Source organism: Hemibagrus wyckioides, linkage group LG04, assembly GCF_019097595.1.
Source record: "Hemibagrus wyckioides isolate EC202008001 linkage group LG04, SWU_Hwy_1.0, whole genome shotgun sequence".
Taxonomy (NCBI): Eukaryota; Metazoa; Chordata; class Actinopteri; order Siluriformes; family Bagridae; genus Hemibagrus; species Hemibagrus wyckioides.
This window is the reverse complement of record NC_080713.1, coordinates 25,877,835-25,901,173: the sequence shown is the minus strand read 5'-3', so window position 1 is coordinate 25,901,173 and position 23,339 is coordinate 25,877,835. Positions and strand designations below refer to the sequence as shown.

At 41.6% G+C, this 23,339-nt stretch overlaps 1 protein-coding gene across 4 annotated transcripts in view; it reads left to right on the top strand.

Annotated features, from left to right (window-relative positions):
- Positions 1-23,339, top strand: part of LOC131352058 (granule associated Rac and RHOG effector protein 1-like) — a 49,903-nt gene that overhangs the window by 20,406 nt on the left and 6,158 nt on the right. For all 4 annotated transcript variants that reach the window (XM_058387914.1, XM_058387915.1, XM_058387912.1 and 1 more), the window contains exons 2-9: positions 1,247-2,655; positions 12,633-12,836; positions 13,925-14,065; positions 14,946-15,041; positions 15,719-15,880; positions 16,814-16,972; positions 20,780-20,877; positions 22,148-22,273. In XM_058387914.1, the coding sequence (XP_058243897.1) occupies positions 2,143-2,655; positions 12,633-12,836; positions 13,925-14,065; positions 14,946-15,041; positions 15,719-15,880; positions 16,814-16,972; positions 20,780-20,877; positions 22,148-22,273 (1,499 nt within the window). In that variant the 5' untranslated portion in view covers positions 1,247-2,142. The remainder of the gene's footprint in view (positions 1-1,246; positions 2,656-12,632; positions 12,837-13,924; positions 14,066-14,945; positions 15,042-15,718; positions 15,881-16,813; positions 16,973-20,779; positions 20,878-22,147; positions 22,274-23,339) is intronic.

The window sequence follows — 23,339 nt, the reverse complement described above, 5'->3', positions numbered from 1 at the left end:
GTGTGCTTATTAGAATATTAGGCCACACCCAAATACTTTGGACCGGAACATGGCAATCAAGTGTGCTTATTAGAATATTAGGCCACACCCAAATACTATAGATAGGAAAATGGCAATCAAGTGTGCTTATTAGAATATTAGGCCACACCCAAATACTTTGGACAGAAGGATTTCACCGAATTAAGCTCATTAGAACATTATTCTATATTTTCTAACACATCTATATTAAACATGTTTATATTTTCTATAGAAAGATGGCAATCAAGTTGTGCTTATCTTAAAAAATGTGTATTGTGCACAAATTTTTTCATGATATCAATATTCATATTTTGGTAAAGAAAAAAAAAAAAGAAAAAAAAAACTAAAAAGCTTGGTGTCCCCAGGGTTTTAGAAAACTGTGCCTTGTGTGAGCCATAGAAGTTATCATTTTCACATATTATACTTTTTGGAGATGAGGATAAAGTGTACAGCTGGAACATTTTGTGCTGTAACACTGTAAAATGGATAAAGCACATTTCCAGCCTTCTGGTGCCAAAAGTTCTGGGACTTTCTGTATAGGAAGCAGGAGACACAGAGATTTCAGGCTGGTAGCTGAGCATCGTGAGAACCACTGCTGGACCTTTCACCTCGTGAGCTCAGCTGTGAATCATTTCCTGTCTCCATTTTGGATAAAAGTGTCTGTCCCATGCATAAACGTAAACGTCGCCTTTCCATTTCCATGTATGCAAATTGGGCACTGGTGCTCAGCTTGGCGTCAGAGATGTTAGAGTGGCAGTGGTGGAAAGGGTTTGAATGGTGGTATTGATTCTCTGCGTACAAATCTCCAGTGTCTCTGAACAATGGGACACTTTGGCTCGGTCTCTGAGTAGCTCCATGTCCTGACATGTCATGTGTCATATGTGGGTTTCTGAAGTGATGGGCTGCATCTAGCACAGCCTGCGCCAGGATATGACATCATGCTTCTATGGTTACTTGAGCCTTAGACTCCATTATTTCTCCAAAAGCCATTGCAAAATTTGAAATGACCTTTGAGCTGTTTTTTCCCCAGCATTGCATTGCATTTTATTAAACTAAATATAATGGTGTGTGTATATATATATATATATATATATATATATATATATATATATATATATATATATATATATATATATATATATATATATAAATAAAATGGCGTAATGGTTAAAGAACACACTTCCTGTGATTCTGACCCTTTCTCACTTTTTGTCTCTCTTTCTTTCAGGAAGTGACCGTGAGGCCTTACAGACACGCTGTGCTTTCACGGAGAATCCGAAATCTGCTAACACACACGCTTCCTTTGAAGATTAACTACCTCTGGGGCATTGGGGAGGAACTCTAGACGGGATCTGGATGAGTTTCCCAGCAGCAGCAGCAGCGGTGGTGGTGGTGGTGTGTTATCTCTCTGACAGACTGGATCTGTCAGCCTGCTAGTGTTCAGTCTGTGCCAAGGCTCCGTCATCCAGCAGTCGGACATTTGCTTTTTTCACTTTCCTTACTGTTGACCAGTGGACCGTTACTATTCTCATAACCACACTGTGGGATTTTTTTTTTCTTCTTCAGACACCTTTTTAAAAGTTTTCTATTTTTTATTAGAGGTCTATATACACACAATAACGGATATACGATAGAAAGCTATAAGGATTTTTTTTTTCACTTCCGTTTGAAGGATATATTATGCACTTTTGGGATATTTTTCAGGATTTATGGTTACTTGTGGTGTGAAGATAGAGATTTTATCTTTAGCTCGACTACAAAAAAATAATATAGCAGCAACACATTGATCCTATATATATATATATTTTGTTTGTTTGTTATTGTTGGTTTTTTCCACCACGTCGTAAGCTACAGCAGAGCTGCGCATCACGTTCAGACATCAAACTCACGTGACGGTTTTTCTGTTTCAATCTCATCGCCTTTCTGCTACTATAAGGAATACTGACATGACTCTCTGGCTCATGGAGCATTTAAGCTATCAGTTTACTTGAAAAACAAAGTTTCCACGGTTCTAAATCCGGGCAGAAATCTTTATTGAATTCCAAATCAAAATAAAGGCAAACAGAGAGAGTCTTCGCCAAGCCTGTGGTGGGAAAGGGCACTTCCTGGCCGTGTCCACTACTTATGTATTGTTGCAGCGCGCAAGAAAGTAAAATGGACTATAAGCGACGCTTCTTGCTTGGCGGGTCCAAGCAGAAAGCGCAGCAGCAGCACCAGCAATACCCGCTGCCCGACCTGAGCCAAGCCCTTAGCGCTCCGCTCGGAACCTCCTGCTCCACCCCGACCCCGCTGGCACCGGTAGGCTCAAACCTTTCCGCTTGCCATGAAGTTTCAGGCACGGGCAACACCACAACCGCGATTGCCGACATCCAACAAGGGATCTCTAAGTACCTGGACGCCCTGAACGTCTTTTGTCGCGCCAGCGCCTTCTTGACGGACCTCTTCGGGAGCGTGTTTCGCAACTCACGCTACTCCAAAGCTGCCATGCAGCTCAAGGACGTGCAGGAGCACGTGATGGAGGCGGCCGGCCGCCTCACGGCTGCCATCAAGCCCGAGATCGCCAAGATGCTGATGGAGCTCAGCGCCGGTGCTGCCAACTTCAAAGACCAGAACGACTTCAGCCTTCAAGATGTGGAGGTACGATGCAGGAACTTCATTCTGTCGGGTGTTGAAATTACGCTGATGAAATTAAAGTCAAGCTGCATGTTAATGTTAGTAACGTGTTAGGACACTCTAAAACCAGCTAAAACTGGCTTGCATGATCTGTTACACATTTAACACTTAAATCCACTCATCATTAAGCTGCAGTCCAGGATGCACCTCCAGCAGAAAAGATGAATCATGTTTTGACGTGTTGATTTGGCCACTTCTTGAAAGTATAGCTTACTTTGTCAGATTATTTGCTGAGCAAACACTGACGGGAGAGAACAGGGAAATAAGTTCTGCTTTCTGCTCCTCACTTTATAAGTTTCCATGAATCTGAAATAAGTTTAAAGTTCATGTTTCTGAAGAAATGTGTAGGAGAGCTGTTCCCTTTTTTTTTTTTTTTTTTTAACTGTGACGCTTAAACTTATAGCAAGAACATGTCTCTAGAAAATCTAGATCATTTTAATGATGTATGTGTATTGTTAAGCTGTGTTGTAAATTCTTCAGCTGTCCACCAGCTTCCATGTTTCATTTACATTTCTTGATAAAAAGAAGGTTCACTGGTGTGTGTGTGTGTGTGTGTGTGTGGACTACATAGAGGAACATTACAAGTGTTGGGTCATTTGGGGTGAACCTCTTTACACATCACTCCCATTTATTACTCCTCCAATTAACAATGTAAAGTCACCAGTCCGGAGCATTTTTGGAGCAGGCTCTTGCTGCAGAGCTAAACGTCCAGGGGGTGGAGCTTGATCTGATCTGACTCCTCCTACAAACCTAAACTCTAATCTTAATACACATAGTACTGTACAACACAATAAATGCACAGAGTCTAAACCCCCTGGACTTTTGGTTCAACTCCGCCCAGGTAGGAGGAGCCATATCAGTTTGACTCCACCTCACTGATTTTTTATTTTATTTTATTTTTTTTTTTTTAAATCCTGCCATGAGGAGTACTTGGCTTTTTTTCCTGTTTTTAAGGTGGGAGGAAATTGGTGGAAATCCACACTGATGAAGGCCTTACTGAGAATTAATGAGTTCTTTTTCCCTATTTGAAAGTTGCAATGGAAATCGTGTCTCGCTTTTGTTCAGGCACGACACTTAAAGCTCATTAAAAAGCTACTGCTCGTCTACTGTGTTGTAGTAATGAACTTCAAACATGCATGAATATTTAGGACTAAAATCACAGCACAGTAACAGCAAGTGTGTTTGCAACAAGCATGCCGGCCAGAGTTAGCGATAACGCTAATGATGATGATGATGTACCTTTTCAAATCAGTGATTAGTATGGTCAGTGTTACAGCTTTAACCAAGCACGTGTCCATATTAACTGATCTAACTGATCCTGAATCATTTTAAAAGGATGGAAGGCATAATCACTGCGTCCAAAAAACAGCAGGGAAGGAACTGGTAGTTGAGAAGACTACCGCAATGTGACAAGCTGAAAATTTATGTTATAAAGCAGGAAATTACAAGGTGCAACTTCTCCCTGTAACACAGTGGTTATTTGATCTGTAGCAGAGGTGTGAGAAACACTAGCTACACAATTTTGCCAAAAGTTTTGGGACGCCCCTCCAAATCACTGAATTCAGGGGTTGGGCTCGGCCCCTTAGTTCCATTGAAAGGAACTCTTAATGCTTCAGCATTCCAAGATTTTTTGGACAATTTCATGCTCCCAACTTTATGGGAACAGTTTGGGGATGACCCCTTCCTGTTCCAACATGACTGCACACCAGCGCACAAAGCAAGGTCCATAAAGACATGGATGAGTGAGTTTGGTGTGGAGGAACTTCAGAGTCCTGACCTCAACCTGATGGAATACCTTTGGAATGAACTAGAGCAGAGACTGTGAACCAGACCTTCTCGTCCAACATCAGTGCCTGACCTCACAAATGTGCTTCTAGAGGAATGGTCAAAAATTACCTAAAGCTTGTGGAAAGCCTTCCCAGAAGAGTTGAAGCTGTTATAGCTGCAAAGGGCGGGCCAACTCCATATTACATTCATGTGCATGTAAAGGCTGATGTCCCAAAATCTTTGGCAACATAGTGTATTTCAGCTCAGCAAAACATGTCATGTTCAGAACTTGATATAGCTGAAAAGGTGATGGAACGGGAAGACCAATGTCTGACCAATGAAATTGTCCAAAATGTCTTGGAATGCTGAAGCATTAAGAATTCCATTCACTGGAACTAAGGGGATGAGCCCAACCCCTGAAAAAACAACACCTGAGTTCAGTGATTTGGAGGGGTGTCCCAAAACCTTTAGCAAAGTAGTGTACATATGAAGAAATAAAATTCACCCAATACTAAATCAGAACAGTGCACTTTTTTCTATGAAGAAAACAAACATAGACTGTAAATGACACATGGGAGACTCGGGACAGCTGTAATTACATGCAGCACAGTCACAGTGCAACATGAAGCAGACAAACAAGGCTGCAATCAGAGGATCGGTGTATTTTACTTTGTTTACTGCTAACGTGAGGAAATCAGTGTAAACTCAGGAAGGTCAGTGTAAACTGGGTCAAAGTTGAGTTTTGAGTGGACGCAGCACCAAGGAGCAAAGCAGCTTTGCTTCTCATCATCTGTAAGCACCCTGAGAGTGTTGGCTACTGAAATGTTCTCTCAGAGCAGGAAGCTGTTAGTTGGCACAGAGGAAGCGTGAATAAATATCGGCTTATTCGTCTTTTATTTGCTCATCACGGTTTTTTTTTTAGACATTTTTCTATCAAACTTTAAAGTAAAGAAAATTTGATCAAGCTTAAGTTTGATCAAATTTTCTTTACTTTAACCAGCTTACGTAAGACTCATCAATTAGTGGAGAAGTAGATTTAAGAGATAAATCCAAGCTCTGTTGTCTTTTAATTTCATTCAGTTAAGCTCAAAACATGGTTTCTGTCTCATTTATTAGAAATTCAGTCAAGCGCCTTACAGAAGAATATTCTTGTCCAAAATATTTCAGCGGCACGGGATATTTTCCCTCTCTTGGACCGTATTAATCTCTCCTCCATCTTGCCGCTCGTTCCTGAGGTTAAGCCACGCTCGTGTTTTCCCAGAGCCGGATATAGCAGAGTGTAGATCGTCAGCTCGAATGAGTTTTAAACTGTCTTTTATGATGGAACGAGGACCGTGCCCTGGTGGACGCGGATGTGGTCGTGCCCAGAGCAGGAAGGCCACACACCACAATCCGTAAAGCAGGTCATCTTGTGGTGAGGAGCAAGAGCAGCCTCAGAGCCAGAGAGACCTCAGTCAGGGCTGCGTTACTTCTGCTTACCCTCCTGCTGAAGTTTAAAAGATTTCTGACTAGAAACTAGACCATTTTTTTTTGTTTTGGATCTTGTGTCTCGTGTAATCAAATTTTTTTGTTAATTGCTGATGTTAAAGTTGCGTCACACGACAGCACATAATTCATTCATTGTTAATATTAGAGAACCAGATATAAATCTGTGTGTGTGCTAATTATTCTTAAGTCATCATATAAATAGACACTGCACCGGTGAATCTGATGGGTCAGAAGAAGTGAGTTATTTTTCCTATAACAGCACGTCTTGGGCAGTAGCTCCGGCTGTAACGTGAGCATTGGGGTGATAATGCGCTTGTTCTGTTGCTTTATTGTTTCTATAGTAACTGCTTACAGACGGGAACTTGTACGGAAGACGCTCGAAATATCTAAGGCTAATATAAGCAGAGTTTAAAACTGTTTTTAACCAAATAAAGCATGTAATCGTTGAAGTGGTGACATTTTGTTATTCGTTTATTTAATCTTTAATGTCAAGTGTCATTGCTTTATAACAGCGCTTTATAACTGTCTTGATGTTTTGTGAGGTTAAAAAGTTTAGGAAAGGCTGCAGGAGAGGAGGGGTTTGCACTTTCTGATTTCTTGGTAAAAAGGAAAGAGTGATGGAGCGAGAGAGTGAAAAACGGATGTGTGTGTATATATAGAGAGTGAGAGAGAGAGAGAGATTGAAAGTGAGGAATAGAGAAGAGGAATGAGGAGAGATGAGGGAAGGATAGAAAGGGGGATAGAGAGAGAAGGGTAGAAGAGAGGGGTAGAAATGAGGGATAGAGAGAGATGGGTATGAAAGGGGTAGAAGAGAGGGAGAAAGAGAAGGGGGTAGAAGAAAGGGATAGTGAGAGAGGGGTAGAAAAGAGGGATAGTTAGAGAGGGATAAAGAGAGAGGGGTAGAAGAGAGGGAGAGAGAGAGGTGGGTAGAAGAGAGGAATGGAGAGGAGGTTGAAGAGAGGGAGAAAGAGGGGGTACAAGAGGGATTGAGAGAGAGAGAGAGAGGGGTAGAAAAGAGGGATAGAAAGAGAGGGGTAGAAGAAAGGGGGAGGGATAGAGAGAGATGGGTATGAAAGGGGTAGAAGAGAGGGAGAAAGAGAAGGGGGTAGAAGAAAGGGATAGTGAGAGAGGGGTAGAAAAGAGGGATAGTTAGAGAGGGATAAAGAGAGAGGGGTAGAAGAGAGGGAGAGAGAGAGGTGGGTAGAAGAGAGGAATGGAGAGGAGGTTGAAGAGAGGGAGAAAGAGGGGGTACAAGAGGGATTGAGAGAGAGAGAGGGGTAGAAAAGAGGGATAGAAAGAGAGAGGGGTAGAAGAAAGGGGGAGGGATAGAGAGAGAGGATAAAAGAGGGGGTAGAATAGAGGGATGGGGGGGTTAGAAGAGAGGGAGAGCGAGAGGATGAGGAAGAAAGTGAGAAGAGGAACTAACTTGTTTTGTTGTTCCTCAACATTCAGTGTAATTCTGAGGACTGGAGAGTAAGATGATGATTTATCATGAGATTAATATTCTGTGTCCAGATTGAGGGTCATGTCACGGGGATCAAGATGTATTTTTATAATTCTTTTAGTTTTTGATCTGAATGCAGATTTGATACGTTTTCTGTTGTTTGATTATCTAGAATTAGAAATGTAACTTTTTTTTTTTGTGCTGAATTTCCTGTATCGCAGATTTGAGAGATTTCCACGCAGTCTCTGTAGAAAGCCGTTCGCTGTGGAATGTTGACGAATCCTAGGTCATTTCCGATCGTTCAGGAATGTTTGCTATTTAAAAGAATGTTTACTGAAGCAAACACGGTGCAAATATTCATGTCGGAGAAGTCAAACCAGGTTTTACATCCCTGAAAGCTCTTTTAAGTGAACAGACGGTTCCCATTCTCTCCGTTAAAATGATTGTCATTTATGTTTTAAATCTGAGTTCTGCTCCCTGTCTGCTTTGTGCGACTCAGCGGCCAAATATGCATGAAAATGCCATCGTTTATTAGCCTGCTGTCTGCTGCGCTCAGGAGCTAACCGCAGGACACAGAATTCCTGACAGGCAGAAGACACACCTACACACACACACACACACACACACAGTGGACAAGGACTGTATGCGGTGTGGTGTTTGAGTGTCTTGTTTTTGTTGTTTTTGTTCAAGGGAAGCCTGCGCTCTGTGGGGATGGAGGTGTTAGGTTGCACTAAAGCTGCCGTGTTCTTGGCAGGATCCGGAGCCGGGTTTTCCCCACCTCCCCTGGGATACTTGATACTGCTTTTGTCTAAATTAAACACTGCTATTATCTGCAGGGAAGAACAACTAGGAAGTATATAACACCCAGCTTGCCAGGGTATAAGGTGTCTTCTCCTAGCTGGGATTTTCCCTGCTGAAAACACTCTCCCACCTTGATCAGCACTGTGCAGAACATCTCAAATTTTGGTCTTTTCAACAGTTTTCACAAGCAGAGCAGATCTGCAAGCTGCTTAAACCAGAGTAACTCCTGATGTGTGTAGTACTGGAGGCACTGGGATTCAGAAAGCGTAGCGAGCTCTATAGTTACAGCATGGAGGTGTGTCTCCTTATGATGCACATTCAGTTTCAACATAGCGACACACCAAATGAAAACTTTTGTTTGCTAAAGTTCTTTCTTTATCTGTTTGTTCAACCTTAAAAACCTCACACAGTTATCCTGGTTGCAAGATCTGCTTGTTCTGGGTTCACAGCCGTTTAGAAATGTTACAAATGAATCACTGTGTGCTGCTCGTTATCTCTCTGATGAGCTGCTTATACTCATCACTTCCAGTGAAAGCAGCATGGCTTGTAGCTTTCAGTTTTAGTGAAAGAGGCGTGGCTTATAGTTGTCCGTTTTAGGGAAAGGGCTGTGGCTTATAGTTGTCTGTTTTAGTAAAGGAGGTGTGGCTTATTTTTGTCTGTTTCAATAAAGGAGACGTGGCTTATAGCTGTCAATTTCAATAAAGGAGGCGTGGCTTATAGCTGTTGGTTTTAGTAAAGGGGCGCGGCTTACTGCTGCCAGTTTCATTTAAGGAGATGCTGCTTATAGCTGTCAGTTTTAGTAAAAAAGACATGGCTTATAGTTGTCAGGTTCAGTGAAGGAGGCGTGGCTTATAGTTGTCAGGTTCAGTGAAGGAGGCGTGGCTTATAGTTGTCAGGTTCAGTGAAGGAGGCGTGGCTTATAGTTGTCAGGTTCAGTGAAGGAGGCATGGCTTATAGATGTCACTTTTACTAAAGGAGGTGTGGCTTATAGCTGTCAGTTTTAGTGAAGGAGGCACGTCTTATAGCTGTCAGTTTTAGTGAAGGAGGCGTGGTCTTTGCCTGTCTGTTTTAATGGAGGAGGCATGGTCTTTATCTCTCAGTTGTTGGTTTCAGTAGAGGAGGCGTGGCTTCTGTCTTTTGGTTACAGTGTAGGAGGCGTGGCCTTTGCCTGCCGATTTCAGAAATGAGGTGTGGCCTATGTCTCCTAGCTTCAGTAAAGGAGGTGTGGCCTTGTATGTTGGTTTCACTGAAGGAGGCGTGGCCTTTGCCTCCCTCTACAGTACCTCAACATTTTACTGTTTTTTTTTTTTGTTTGTTTTTTCCCAAAGTTTTTAGTGCACATATCAGCTTAACGTTCCTCATTCAGTAGCATGGCTTCCTTCTCTTGGTTTAGAATGGTTTGTTTGTCCTCGTCACTAGCAGCTCATTATTGACCTTTCCTCTGAAACCCACTCGATTTTCCCGGCTCTGAATGAGACTCAGCTGATCCAGTCTGGTTCCATTATTTGAGCTGGGTTCTTGGGGTCAGGGTTGTGCTCTGTGTTCTACTGAAACTAGTGCAGCCTTGTTTTTCCTGTCTGCTGCTACACGGGGGAGGGGGTACATATTTCTGCTTTTTACAACTCAGCCTGCAGGTATTTTCAGCATGCACCTGTGAAAAAAAACACCCCGGCCTCATTCGGAGAAGAGGGGATGCGGCGTCATGTCGTCTTTCGTCTTCTTTTCCACGCTGCTTAGTGGAAAGTAAAATGTCAGTGGGTTTTTGTCTGGCTCTTTATTTATACTTGTGAATCACTGAGCACCGACTTCTCCGCTCTTTTCTCGGAGTGCGTGTTGCACGGCGGTGGGACACTAGAGTCAATTATAGAGGAAATCTGAGATGTTTGGGAGCAAGGTTATACATCACGAGATCCACTAATACTTGCTGTCCAAATCGAGGCTTATCTCAAACACTGTGTGTATACCCAGTCGTAGTGTTTTTGTGCTCTGGCCTTGGCCTTCACGTTAGGATGGATGGAAGAGAAGCAGAGATTCCCTATTAAGGCAGAAGATCTTGTGCCAGACATCTGCATAAGGAACCAGAGCGCTGTTAACATTCAGAGTGTAGTTCAGGAGCAGCAGCTTCTCACGATAAATAGCATGGTGCTCTTTTCTGATTTTTACAGCAATGATGTCTGCTCCTGGGTGGGAGAGAATGTGATCAGTGTATGTAAGGTGTGGAGATACAGCAGCTAGCCCAAGTATATTCAGTACATGAAGCGGGGAAAGGTTTTATCATTCTTTAATACTTCTACCATTCATAAGGAAGGGGGTGGGGTCAGCCTGAATACCCAATAAGGCTGAGCGATATAATATAAATATTGTGTCATATTTTCAACTCGGGGACTGTAGAAGTGGCAATGTTTCCTGTATGACTAGGTCAAGGCTTAAGGTTAGCTATTACTTACTAGTTTTGTCTGTTAAGAGTCCCAAACAACCAAAACAAGGGACCAGGCAGCACACAGAAGTTTCCACTTGTCCAGTAGATAACCTTACAAATTTATGTATGATTTGTTCACCCCTGATGAAGGCAAAGTAAAAAGATTCCTAAAACTACAATCAAACTGTTTTACTTAGGACCAAATGTGCAAACATGTTCCTGAGATCCTAAAGAGGTTCTTGTGGTGACAAACAGCTAAATTTATCTCCACTGTATATCAACATCACAGTTACAGAGACACTAGAACACACACACGAACCCACTCATCATTTTTATCCCAAATATCTGATTGAATTGATGAATATTATTTCTTCTGTTAATCCAGATTTTACATGCGAGTGTCAATTTTTTTATTTAGTCAAGTATCGATAGAGGGGCGGTGGTAGCTTAAGTGGTTAAGGCTCTGGGTTGTTGACCAGAAAATTGGGGTTCAAGCCCCATCACTGCCATGAGCAAGGCCCTCAAATCCACCCTGCTCCAGGGGTGCAGTATCATGGCTGACCCTGCGCTTTGACCCCAACCCCCAAGGATGAGATATGTGAAGAAAGAATTTCACTGTCCAGTAATGTATATGTGACAAAGACAACTTAACTATACATGTACTGAAATTCAAACAAAATGCAAATGTTAAATAAATGAGTACCATTACATCTTCCTTTGGTTGTGTTGGACATTAGGTCATGGTGGTTGCTCCCAGGGTTTGATCCTGAGCATTGATCTTGTGCAGTTCCTTCCAGGTACTTTCTGTTTCCTCTCTCATTCCAGAAATATGCTTCACAGCTTGTTTTTGGCTGTGTGTGTGTGTGTGTGTGTGTGTGTGTGTGAGTGCGAGATGCTCTTTGGCACACTGTCCAATGTGTTTTCTGGATAAGTGTTGGATCCACCATGACTCTGAATCGAGGACAATTACTGAATAATTCAATTTGTCTCGCGCCTCTGCGTGCTGGTGTGTCGCCGAGTCGAGGTGTAAACAATCCGAATGAGCAGGCATTCATCTCTCAGCCTGAATAATAATACTAAAAAAATCCCCACATCACATGATATGTATCTAAATAAGAAGGACAAGGGTAATTCCTAACCACATTTCCTCCTCCTTCTGATCAAAGACCTTTTCGTGTGGTCGTTCATCTGATTTTTCCCACTGAAGCTATCAGGTGTCTAGAAATTACGACACCCTGAATTAAAGAGCTGAGTCTGATTTAATATAACAGGTAATGGGGCACAGGCTCGAGTGTGTCTCTGTGGAATTGGGCCAGAATCTTTCATAATGGAGGAGCAATGAATTGTGGCAGGAGTACGATTACATGTAACACAAAATAGAACAGCTCACATAAGTTATTAGTGGTCTCTTGGACTGAAATCCCATTCAATGCACTTTCTGTACCTTAACACAGCTCTTTTAATGTTTGTTTATGGGTTTTTTTTTTTTATTATATGTGAACTAATGTGCAATAATGCAGGGTATTAAATCGACAATAAATCCATTATCAACTTTACATCTGTAGATATTCCTGTGTAATTTCCAGCCTTCATACTCTAATAGTATTTCTATATTATTAAAGTTTATTCAAGTGCCCCAAACCTTTCCATATTTTTGCTTTATCAAAGCTCTAAATGCACCTGATCCAGGTGATGAGCGTCCTTTATACTCAATCAATAGCTGCAGGGTGTTGGGAGCTGGAATTGTTTTAAAGTGAAGAAAGCAGAGCTCTTGAAGGATGATTATACACCTACACAGTTATGTTTATACTCGATCTTGTCCTCTAGACAATTGTTAGATGCTAAACACTGTTATTCATTTTCAGCACACAATACAAGCCTTAATCTTAATGTCAAAACGTTCATTTTGGAAGGAGGTTTCATTTTGTTCAGAATCCGATCCGTAAACAGAGCTAAGCGGATTCTCTTAAACACAGAGCTATGGCTGCTTCACCTGTTGCTTTTTCTTCTTTCTCCTCGCAGGTACTGGGCCGCTGTTTTCTGACTGTGATGCAAGTTCATTTCCAGTTCCTGTCTCAGGCTCTGCAGAAAGTGCAGCCTGTGGCGCAATCGTGCCTGGCGGAGGCGCTGGCGCAGGTGCAGGAGCGCTGCACAGGGGCTCGCAGTCAGCCCGGAGCTCTCGGCGAGCTGGACGAGGCGGCGCGATCGTGGAAAGGTGCAGCGGAGGTACGCAGTGCATACGCAGACATCTGAACGCTTCATCTTGCGTAATAATTCATTGATTCTCATCTGACGTGCATGAAAGACGGATGATCATTTGGCAGCTGATCTGAACCTTCATCCTCCATGCTGGTTTTCATCAGAATTAACATTTGTTACTGATAAATTCAGTTTTGTGATCAGGATTGTTGTGGACGTGTGCAAGTGTGTATGTGTGTGTGTTTGTGCAGAAGGCGGCAGATAGCATTTTTCCTCCGTCTCTTCAGCTGCCCTGTGATGTAACATGAGCAGTGGTTGGCTCACCCTTCCTGGTTCCAGGCTGTCATCTGATAGTGGGTGGGGACTGGAAAAATTGGGAGACTATGAGGAAAAATAACCTGGAATTCGCCTTTTAGAATACATTTGTTTGTCTGATCAGTGGTACTGTGCTAGAGCTACATTTCATTTCAGTAGTGTCTTTGTACAAGTCACAGTACTTGCTGAAGGGCAACTGACATTCCATGTAGTCCAGAAAATAATCAAACTCTTGGTTGGTTTCATCACTGTTCATATAAGCATCGTAAAACAGATATGAAGAACAGGCGTTTTTTAGATGAAACTTTAACACTCGGACAAGCCGTCTTTGTGTCGCAGACAAGAAGGTTTTAGCTGTTTAAAAAAAAACAGCTCATGGAGCTCTTGTGCCCTTTCGGAGAGCTGGTGAAGTGTGACCCATAGCTGACATGCCTTGAATTTGAGGTCATCTGTTTCACTCGGTATTTAATTAGAAATGTCATTGGGCGTTATTGGATTTCAAGGCATGCGGCGCACCCCCTGGATGCTGAGATTAACTGTTCTACGGGCGATAATGTTGATTTATAATTATTTTAGCGCTGTAGCACCTTGTGAGGTCTTGATTGGTTTTTAAGTTGTTCATTAGTAGTAGTTAAAGCAGTTGGGCAGAATGGGTGCTATCACATCAAGCCACTTTTCTACTGCTGAGTAATGAACTGAAATTCTTGGCAAGTAATGAAAGGACAGGTGGCATAACTAAATGAAATGATGCAAATTTGGTCCACTGATATTCCATGTGTGTGTGTTGGTTTGTTCTTCAGGCAACGGCGCGTCTACGAGAGCGAGGCCGTGACGGCTGTCTGGCTGGTTTTCAGGTGCAGCAGCTCTTCTGCTCCCACAGCCCTTCTCTCCCTGACCAGCAGCTCAAAGAGCTCAACCTGAAGATAAACAGCGCTCTGCAGGTCAGATCTCCAGCGATTCTGTTTGGTTTTTAAGAATAAAATGCTGACACAATTACTCTTTAGACACCATTATAGCAAGAGATGCACCTTGTTATCGAGAAACCTGTTTTAAGACACCTTCTCTGAGGTCACGGTCACTGAGCACCAGGTAAAAGAGCAAAACCAGTTGCTCCACTGTTATCTCTCAGTACGCTGAAGTCTAGGCTCCGTGTTGGAGATAGCTCCATACATCACTAACGCTGATTGACCACTATCTTAGAGAACTCAACTGTCACGCTTTCAGGGTGTGTGTTTTTATTACCTGAACTGTGGTGTCTGCCCATTGGATTATATGATCTTTTATTCTGGGGCATTTACAAAATCCTGCACAAACCAGATGGTTTTAGCATGCTGGTTAAAACACGAAGCAATAAAGTGAACTGATTGACTCTCACAGATGTGTGTAAATGAACTTGATGTAAAGAAATACAGAGCAGCTCAACAATACCTCATGATTTTTCTTGTCTGATTAGAAACCCTATTTCCCATTTATAGCATGATATTGACTCTCATTCTCATTCCTTTCTGATTTGTTTTATTCTCTAATATAATATACGCTTATTCTTTCTTTATTCTGATTGGCTGTTTGCTTCTGCCTGTCACTTTTTAAGCTGACTTTTTTTGTTTTTTGCCTAAAGTCAACGTTTCAGAGCTGGCACCTGTTTCATATGTACAAATATTTACCAAGCTGACGCAGCACTGATTTTCATTTACTACTACAATGATGCTATGGTGACTCACAACAGCACAGGAACATCAGTGTATACAGGGCTTTTGATTATCTTCCTTCTTTTTATAAATGTGCACAGATGCTTTAAACTGTGTTGTGTTGTGTGTGCAGGCATACAGAGCTGCGCTGGACTCTCTGGGTCACTGTGAGTACGCTCTCAAAGGAGGATTTCACCTGAAACCCAAAGCTATAGAAGCTGCCTTACAGGTACGGACCGTCGAGTCTGATGTATACATGTTGATTTTGTTCATTTTGATGCTGATGTCTGTATAACTGCATATGTACACCGATCAGGCATAACATTATGAGCAGTGAGAGGTGAAGTGAATAACACTGATGATCTCCTCATCATGGCACCTGTTAGTGGGTGGGATATATTAGGCAGCAAGTCAACATTTTGTCCTCAGAGTTGATGTGTTAGAAGCAGGAAAAATGGACAAGCGTAAGGATTTGAGCGAGTTTGATGAAGGGCCAAATTGTGATGGCTAGACCACTGGATCAGAGCATCTCCAAAACTGCAGCTCTTGTGGGGTGTTCCTGGTCTGCAGTGGTCAGTATCTATCAAAAGTGGTCCAAGGAAGGAACAGTGGTGAACTGGGGACAGGGTCATGGGTGGCCAAGGGTCATTGATGCACGTGGGGAGCGAAGGCTGGCCCTTGTGGTCTGATCCAACAGGCGAGCTAATTTCTGAAGTTAATGCTGGTTCTGATAGAAAGGTGTCAGAATACACCGTGCACGAGGGCTGTTTTAGCAACAAAGGGGGACTAACACAATGTTAGGCAGGTGGTCATAATGTTATGTCTGATCAGTGTATGTGAACATGTTAATAATTTCTTTAACTGTTTAGATTTATATATGATAAGTGTGTGTGTGTGTGTGTGTAGAGTTGCTGTAGTGAGGCTGAGGCTCAGCAGGCTGGCAGAATGCAGACCACATCTCAGCCACTCCAGTGCGAGTTACCCACAATCCCCCTGCAAATCGGCTCACACTTCCTCAAAGGAGTCTCCTTCAACGAGTCGGCTGCCGACAACCTCAAACTCAAAACGGTACACACACTTGTACACACACATGCTCTCTGCTCATTACCCAATCTGCAGCACACTTCAGAATAGTGCTGGTACTCACCTTCTATTATCTGATATCAAATGATTGCTGAAACAGACCTGGTCATTCCTGCCCACACTTACCTGGAGCATTCATCACATCCAAGTGCTTTAAATCCAAAAGAGAAGACGGAAACCCGAGCAGCCGCTCTGCAATCCTGTCTTGTCTCGACTCCACTATCACAAACTCCTACAAGTGTTTTCCTGCATGCAGACGTCCCCTGGAGCACAGTTTTTTCCATTCTTCCTGTCTTTCCTTGTCTTCGGATGCATGTGTTTATGTTCTACTGCAATCGTTTTCCCAAGCAGATTCTTTCTGTGTGAGGTTTTAGCTAATCAGTTTTTTCTCTTTTCTCCAGCCAAAACGTTTGGCATGAGAATTGTGCCATTATCTTGCACTGCAGTTTAACAAAAAAGCTATATTAAAATCCTGCACATTTAAATCATAACACTCTTGTATCAGATTGCATTCAAAGAAATATAATTAAAATTACTGGAGGATTAAGGGCATATTGTGTTTAAGAGGCAAGGCCTTTCTTTCACCATTTACTCATTATTTTTTGAGCTGCGAGTTTTCAGCTCTCCGTGAGTTTAGTGGGCGTCACTGAATGTAAATGTACAGCTGCACTGGAATTTGTGCTCAGTACTTTATGGGCAAATTGCCATTTATTAACATAGAAAAAAATAGGCTCAACAAAATCTTCTGGACGTTTGATAGGAATGTTTAGGCGTAGGAATAGTTTCTCACACAACTTTAGTGAAAGCTGGATGAAGGAGTGTCTATCTTTTGAGGAGATGCTAAACATGAGGATCTTCTTCCTTCCTATCATAATAATGAGTGTATAAATGGATTTGGCTTTTTCTTCTCCTCTTTAGCACACCATGTTACAGCTCATTAAGGAGGCTTCGGGGCAGAACGGCGTGTCGGCACGTGATGACTCTCCCGTGACGGAGGTGTTGAACCTGGTGTGTCCCTCCACCTGGAGGGGGGCCTGCAAAACCGCCGTGCAGCTGCTGTTCGGACAGGCCGGACTGGTGAGAGCAGAGCACTACCACTTATATCACACTTATTTATACTGATGAAGTCCAGACCTACAGCCGAGCATGTGAAGGTTAAGTGGTTCTTTGGCAGTCCACTGAGCCCTCACTGCCCTTTATGGAATTAGACCAAGATGTATAGATGCGTACAACCACAAATCCATTTTTTTCTCCATTATATCCTCTATAGCTTTGTGCATGGATGAATAGAAGTTTATACATGAAACATAAATTTCCGTCAATTAGATTCTAAAATCCAGTGAACTGTACTATTCTGTGTAAATGAAGTACAGGAGCTAGGAGTGTAAAGATTTATTGGATTTGGGTTTGTATTCTGGGGCAGCACTTAGTGGTCAGCACTGTTGCCTCACAGCAAGAAGGTCCTGGGTTTGAATCCCGGGTTCAAACAGACAGGGGCCTTTCTGTGTGGAGTTTGCATGTTCTCCCCGTGCCTGTATAGGCTTACTCCGGGTACTCCGGTTTCCTCCCACAGTCCAAAAACATGTACATTAGGTTGATTGGTGATTCTAAATTGCCCATAGGAGTGAGTGTGAGTGTGTGTGGTTGTCTGTCTATGTGTGTGGCCCTGTGATGGACTGGTGACCTGTCCAGGGTGTACCCCTGCCTTTCGACCCAATGTGTACTGGGATAGGCTCCGGCAGATCCCCATGACCCTAATTAGGAATAAAGCGGGTATAGAAGATGGATGGACACACACACACACACAGCTCTTTTTATTGCTAGTGTGTTATTATCTCTGTTGGTCAGAGTAAAGGAGGCATGGTCACTTGTTCCTTAAACCCTTTTAAAAACATTTATTTAATTTAAATTGAATAGTTTTCATAATACTGACTCCCTAAACGCACTAAAACACTTATATTAACAATGATATTACACTGAGTGACTTGCCATAAACTTGCATCACATTAAAAAGTTCGTCGTAATATCTCGCCATTTTTCTGGAAATACTTCTTCTATTTTGCTGTTTTACATTTTAAGATTCTTTGAATTTGTGTATTCTCGTACATCGTTATATTTTATTCACTATTTCTGTATATTTTTTCTTACTTTTCCACATCAACTAATTTATCCTTGTGCGTTTAATCGCTATGATTAGCATTTTAATTTTCCCTGCGTTGTTGTACAGCACTTCATGAGCTACCATGTGCATGAAAAGTATTTTGAAGACTGTTATTTATAAAGTTATTGCTGTTACTACTATATTTACAAAATCTGACCCATTGTGTGTCTGAGGCCCACCTCCACATGAAAAATAGCTCGATTGTTTAGAAATGATTAGAAATTATATATATAGCTGGGTTTTTTTTTTTTTTTTTTTAGCTCTCTTGTATATAAAGTTTTTTTTTTTGTTTTTTTTGGATTTTTTTTAAGAAATGGTCACTCAAATGATCTTTCTAAAAACTCAGATTTCCTGCTGGCCCACTGTGTGTGTGTATGTGTGTGTTAGTGGACACTCCTTTGCTTCAGGGAGTCAGGGTCATTTGGGTTGTGAGGATACACCTGCTCTATAAATAACAATAGAGCACTTCCTGTCCGGCAGGAAACACAGCCCCCTCCCTCATGCAGCACTCTGTGAGGAAAAGTGCTGTCTCCTTCAAAGAACTCGGTGGCTGTGTCCGAGAACGTTCTCCTAGAGGAAGGGCAGTGTTTTGACTGAAACCCAGTCTCTAGTACTGGCTTTTGTTAGTTAGTTTTGACCAACTGTTGTCATTGTAGTGAAACTCGAGTCTCTGTCTGATTTCCTCAAAGGGCTAACGAGTGCCTTTTGTTGGGTCACAGTGTATACAAAACATCATTCTAAAAGCGGTACTGTTGATTGGATATGATGTACTGCATGATTAAAGACATGTCAGCATTTGATACTTCCACGTATTGATTTGCCTAAATGCTCTTAGTAGAGTGCTTAGTTGCATATTGTGGCCTTGTGTGGAGTGCAGCATTGCAGGAGTGAAACATTCCAGTGTTATAGATGTCACATTCAATCGAAATATTGACTTGCCTTGTTTTTGCACAAGCTTAGCCTCAGTGAAACAGCTTGCATGAGTGCTCGTGTGATCTTTCAGGGAAAACCTGGTGGAAAGTAACATATTAATTCACTTCATTCGTTTGTATGAAATTTTGCAGCAAACACGTACGCACTGTTTGTATATACACAGATCAGGCATAACTTTATGACCACCTGCCTAATATCGTGTTGGTCCCCCTTTTGCTGCAAGAACAGCCCTGACCCGTCATGCACTGTGTATTCTGACACCTTTCTATCAGAACCAGCATTAACTTCTTCAGCAATCTGAGCAACAGTAGCTGGTCTGTTGGATCAGATCTAACGGTCCAGCCACGTGCATCAGTGAGCCTTGGCCACCCATGGCCCTGTTGCCAGTTCACCACTGTTCATTCCTTGAAGCACTTTTGATAGATATTGACCACTGCAGACCGGGAACACCCCACAAGAGTTGCAGAGAAACAAAAAGAAATATAATTGCTGTATTGATTTATGTGTATCAGTCCAGGGTTTTGATTTTGTTTAGTTTTCTGTTAATGATTTGATCTTTATAAAAATATACATTTTCCCAGACACGTGTGGAACTATGTGGAAATCTTTTATTTAGGCTGCTTTCTGACCAAAGAGTGGTCTGACGTTTCGATCAAAGATATCTAAATCTGTTTACTAAGTGTGATTTCCCCATAGTTTATGTTTTTGCTTAAATTAGGTAACCTGCTATAGTGAATCTGACAACATTAAGTTTGTAATCGGATAAAAGCTGTCAAAACGTCTTGTGATCCTCTTATGCCGTCGTATCATCATCGAAGCAGAAAAAAGAATATGCACATCTTATACAAACAACAGAGTTCAAACTTTGTAAATTTGAGTGAGTGAATGAGTCAGAAATTATGTCCTGACCTCAACCTGATGGAACGCCTTTGGGATGAATTATAGCGGAGACTGTGAGCCAGACCTTCTCGTCCAACATCAGTGCCTGACCTCACAAATGCACTTCTAGAGGAATGGTCCAAAAATTTCCCATAATCACACTCCTAAACCTTGTGGAAAGCCTTCCCAGAAGAGTTGAAGCTGTTATAGCTGTCAAGGATGGGCCAACTCCATATTACATTCATGTGCATGTAAAGGCAGACGTCCCAAAATCTTTGGCAACATAGTGTATTTCAGCTCAGCAAAACATGTCATGTTCAGAACTTGATATAGTTGAAAAGGTGATGGTGTCACTGTATGAAGCAGTCTTGGATTATCGAGAAAATTTCTGCATTAGGAATGTGATGCCTTAATAGTCTCCTTGTTGTTTTGTATGTCTCTGTGTTCAGTTATATGAAAGAACTAAAATGGGAATTAAAGTGAAATAAAAGACGAGTAATAATCATCCAGCCTCAGCGTTACTCAGTTTAATAACATGCCTCTGTGATCGTAGAGGCCAATTAAATACGGATTTATTTTTCTAGTGCGCGCAATTTGGTGAGGTCGACATCTTGTGTGGAATTGCCCTCAGGTGTTTGCCCTGGTTATGCCCTGTTTTTAACTGCTAGTCTGATCGATAAGTTATTGCTCTTTTAAGAGAACTCAGAGAACCAAAGAACATACCTAATGCTTACCACACGTAGGAGAATAAATAAAATATTAATACAGTGACATTACAGTAAGATATATTTACTGTCTTATAACTATTAATATAATTATAGTGTCTGTTTCACATTAACAGCAGTCCACTCACACACACACACACACACAGAGAGACAATAACTATTTTTCCCTCCCTGTTCTGCGTGCAGGTCGTGGTAGACACGGCTCAGATCGAGAACAAAGAGGCCTACGCTCCACAGATCACCTTAGAAGGCTCCAGGGTTGTAGTGCAGGTTCCTTCCACATGGTGAGTACAACTGTTCATAATTATGAAAAATGTCTATGTTTGGACATCCTTCAAAGTTCCGACCAAATGTTTTCCTTTATCTGAAACAGGTTTTTTGTTCTCTGATTAGAAAAAACTCTGAAATAGTTGCACGCGTATTTGTTTAATCGGAGTCCGTTTCGATCTGAGCGATTAAACAAAATCACTAGCTTCATAAATCATACAAATAGTAAGAAATAAAATAGCTTTTAAAAGCTATTTAATACTATGTGATATTTGTACTTTTTATAAAGGATGTCTTTATTTATTGTAGTTTTTTTTTTTTTTTTTTGCACATTCTCACGGTTTGACGAGTCTAAGAAGAATCATTCCCCTTAAATACATGTTAGGTCAGTCGGAACGTGGTGTGACCCATCCTCTGACCCCTTAGCCACGCCCAATCGGTGATCTGTCACCAGGGCTGTCCAGTTTGCCCGAGCAGGAATATCCAGCTGGGCATGAACACACACGCAGAGTAGGACCACGGCGTGAAAACATGATGAACATACTGTTATCTGTTTGAATAAAAAGTACATCTGGAAAGATATTTACAAAAAAATCTCATTATTTGTATTTGCAGCATGTCTTTTAAGATTTCAGATCTTTTTAATGGAATGTTTCGATGAGAACCAAAAAACATGCACCAGTTAAGTAAAGGGAAAATGACTGAATTTTGGTTGATTCCTTTGTCCAGTTTTCATAAAATCGTTGACACCCGTGTGAGAAACTTGAACAGATTAATGTGCTCTTCATGGTAAAAATCTTCTAACGATAAACCATCAGTTAAAGCAGATTACCACGTTCTGTTAACATCATGAATCGGTGTGATCAGGGCTGAAGCAGTCAATCCCAGAGTCTCAGAGTTGCAAGGTAGAGAAAACACCTTTTAACAGTCTGCGTGTAGCTGGATGAAGGAGGAGACAGGAATGATGATTTTGTCTTTTTGAGTCCGACTCTATTCAGTGACACGTCTTTTGTGTCATCTGTTCTCTTTGAGTCAGAGAATTCTTCTACAATATGCAACAGAAAAAATTCGGCCCGAAAAAGCATCTAGCGTTTTATGAAAATAAATGGTTGGTCTGACTGTAAACACTGTCTGTGATTAAAGCCACATGATATGAAAAGAGCTCACGGCTGAACAAAGAATACACCTCGATACACACATTTAACTACATGTCACGTTGGTGAACATCTTTTCAGTGTTCTTTAGTCAGATGTTTGGAATTAAACGTGTGTGGGTTATATTTGTCAGGTGTCTGAAGGAGGATCCGGCTACGATGTCTCTACTGCAGCGCAGTCTGGACCCGGAGAAAACCCTCGGGCTGGTGGACGTCCTCTACACCACTGTGTTCGACCTCAACCGCTGGAAAGAGCGCAAGTCAGTAGGATCCTTCTCTTCTCCGTTCTGTGTCCTGTGTTCCTCAGAACTACTAATAATAAAGGGCTTCTTATGAGTTTAATTATTAAGCCTTTTCTAAATAGCAGATCTTTATGCAAGTTATATTTTTTATTATTATGCTATAAATTATTATGCAAAGAATGGCAATTATAAGTGATCATTTTTTATAAACATGTAGCTGTAATCTTGTTGAAGTATGACATCAGAGGTAAATCATTTGTTTGTGGAGCCTCTGAGTGTGTACTTAACTTTCGAAATTGACATTAAGTCTGCGAGCCAGGCGTGTTTAGATGAGAAATTGGATGAATCCCAGCGTAAACACGTTTCCCGTCAGCTACAAGATGAAAAAATGACAGCATTTGCTATTTTATTCAGACACTGAACGTGGTTACAGGGGGCAAGGCTGTGAGTGTCTAGAGTGGGAAAATATTTTGCAGAGCAGTGACATGTATCTTTGTAGTCAGGTAAAGGTTTAGCTAGTTTGGCTTTACATAGGTAAGTTGTACAAAAAAAAAAACAGGAGGTAGGATAATCACATTTAAAGTGCCTAAAGTTAGTTATGTCCCTGTTTTTAATGGTAATGTGTTTTGAAAGAAGCAGCCATGAAAAAAAAAAATCTTCTCCTCAGTACTGAAAAGCCTTAAAGCTGCTGCTGCATAATCATCCCCCTTCCTCCAAAAATGCACAGCAATCTGCTGCCTCAGCACTTTCAGCCGAGATTAGAAACCAGGCCAGAAAGGAAGCTGCTTTATGTGTCTGTTTGAGGTCACCGTTCCTGTCCTGTATTTCAGAATCCTTCGTATTCCCAGCGACTTCCAGTTAAATTGTACACATCAGTGCTCCTTTTGAATGGAGATGGAGTTAGTGATGCCTGAGGTGCTTTACATGTTCTGGTTGAGAAATAACTACGTTAGACTCGTATCTCTGTGCAAACAAAAAAAAGACAATTTTAAGATTTTTTTGTAGTCTTACTACATTAAATAAAATGTAATATCCTACATGCGGTCAGAACTCTGTCTGTGTTATCTAGAATAAGCGGACTGTT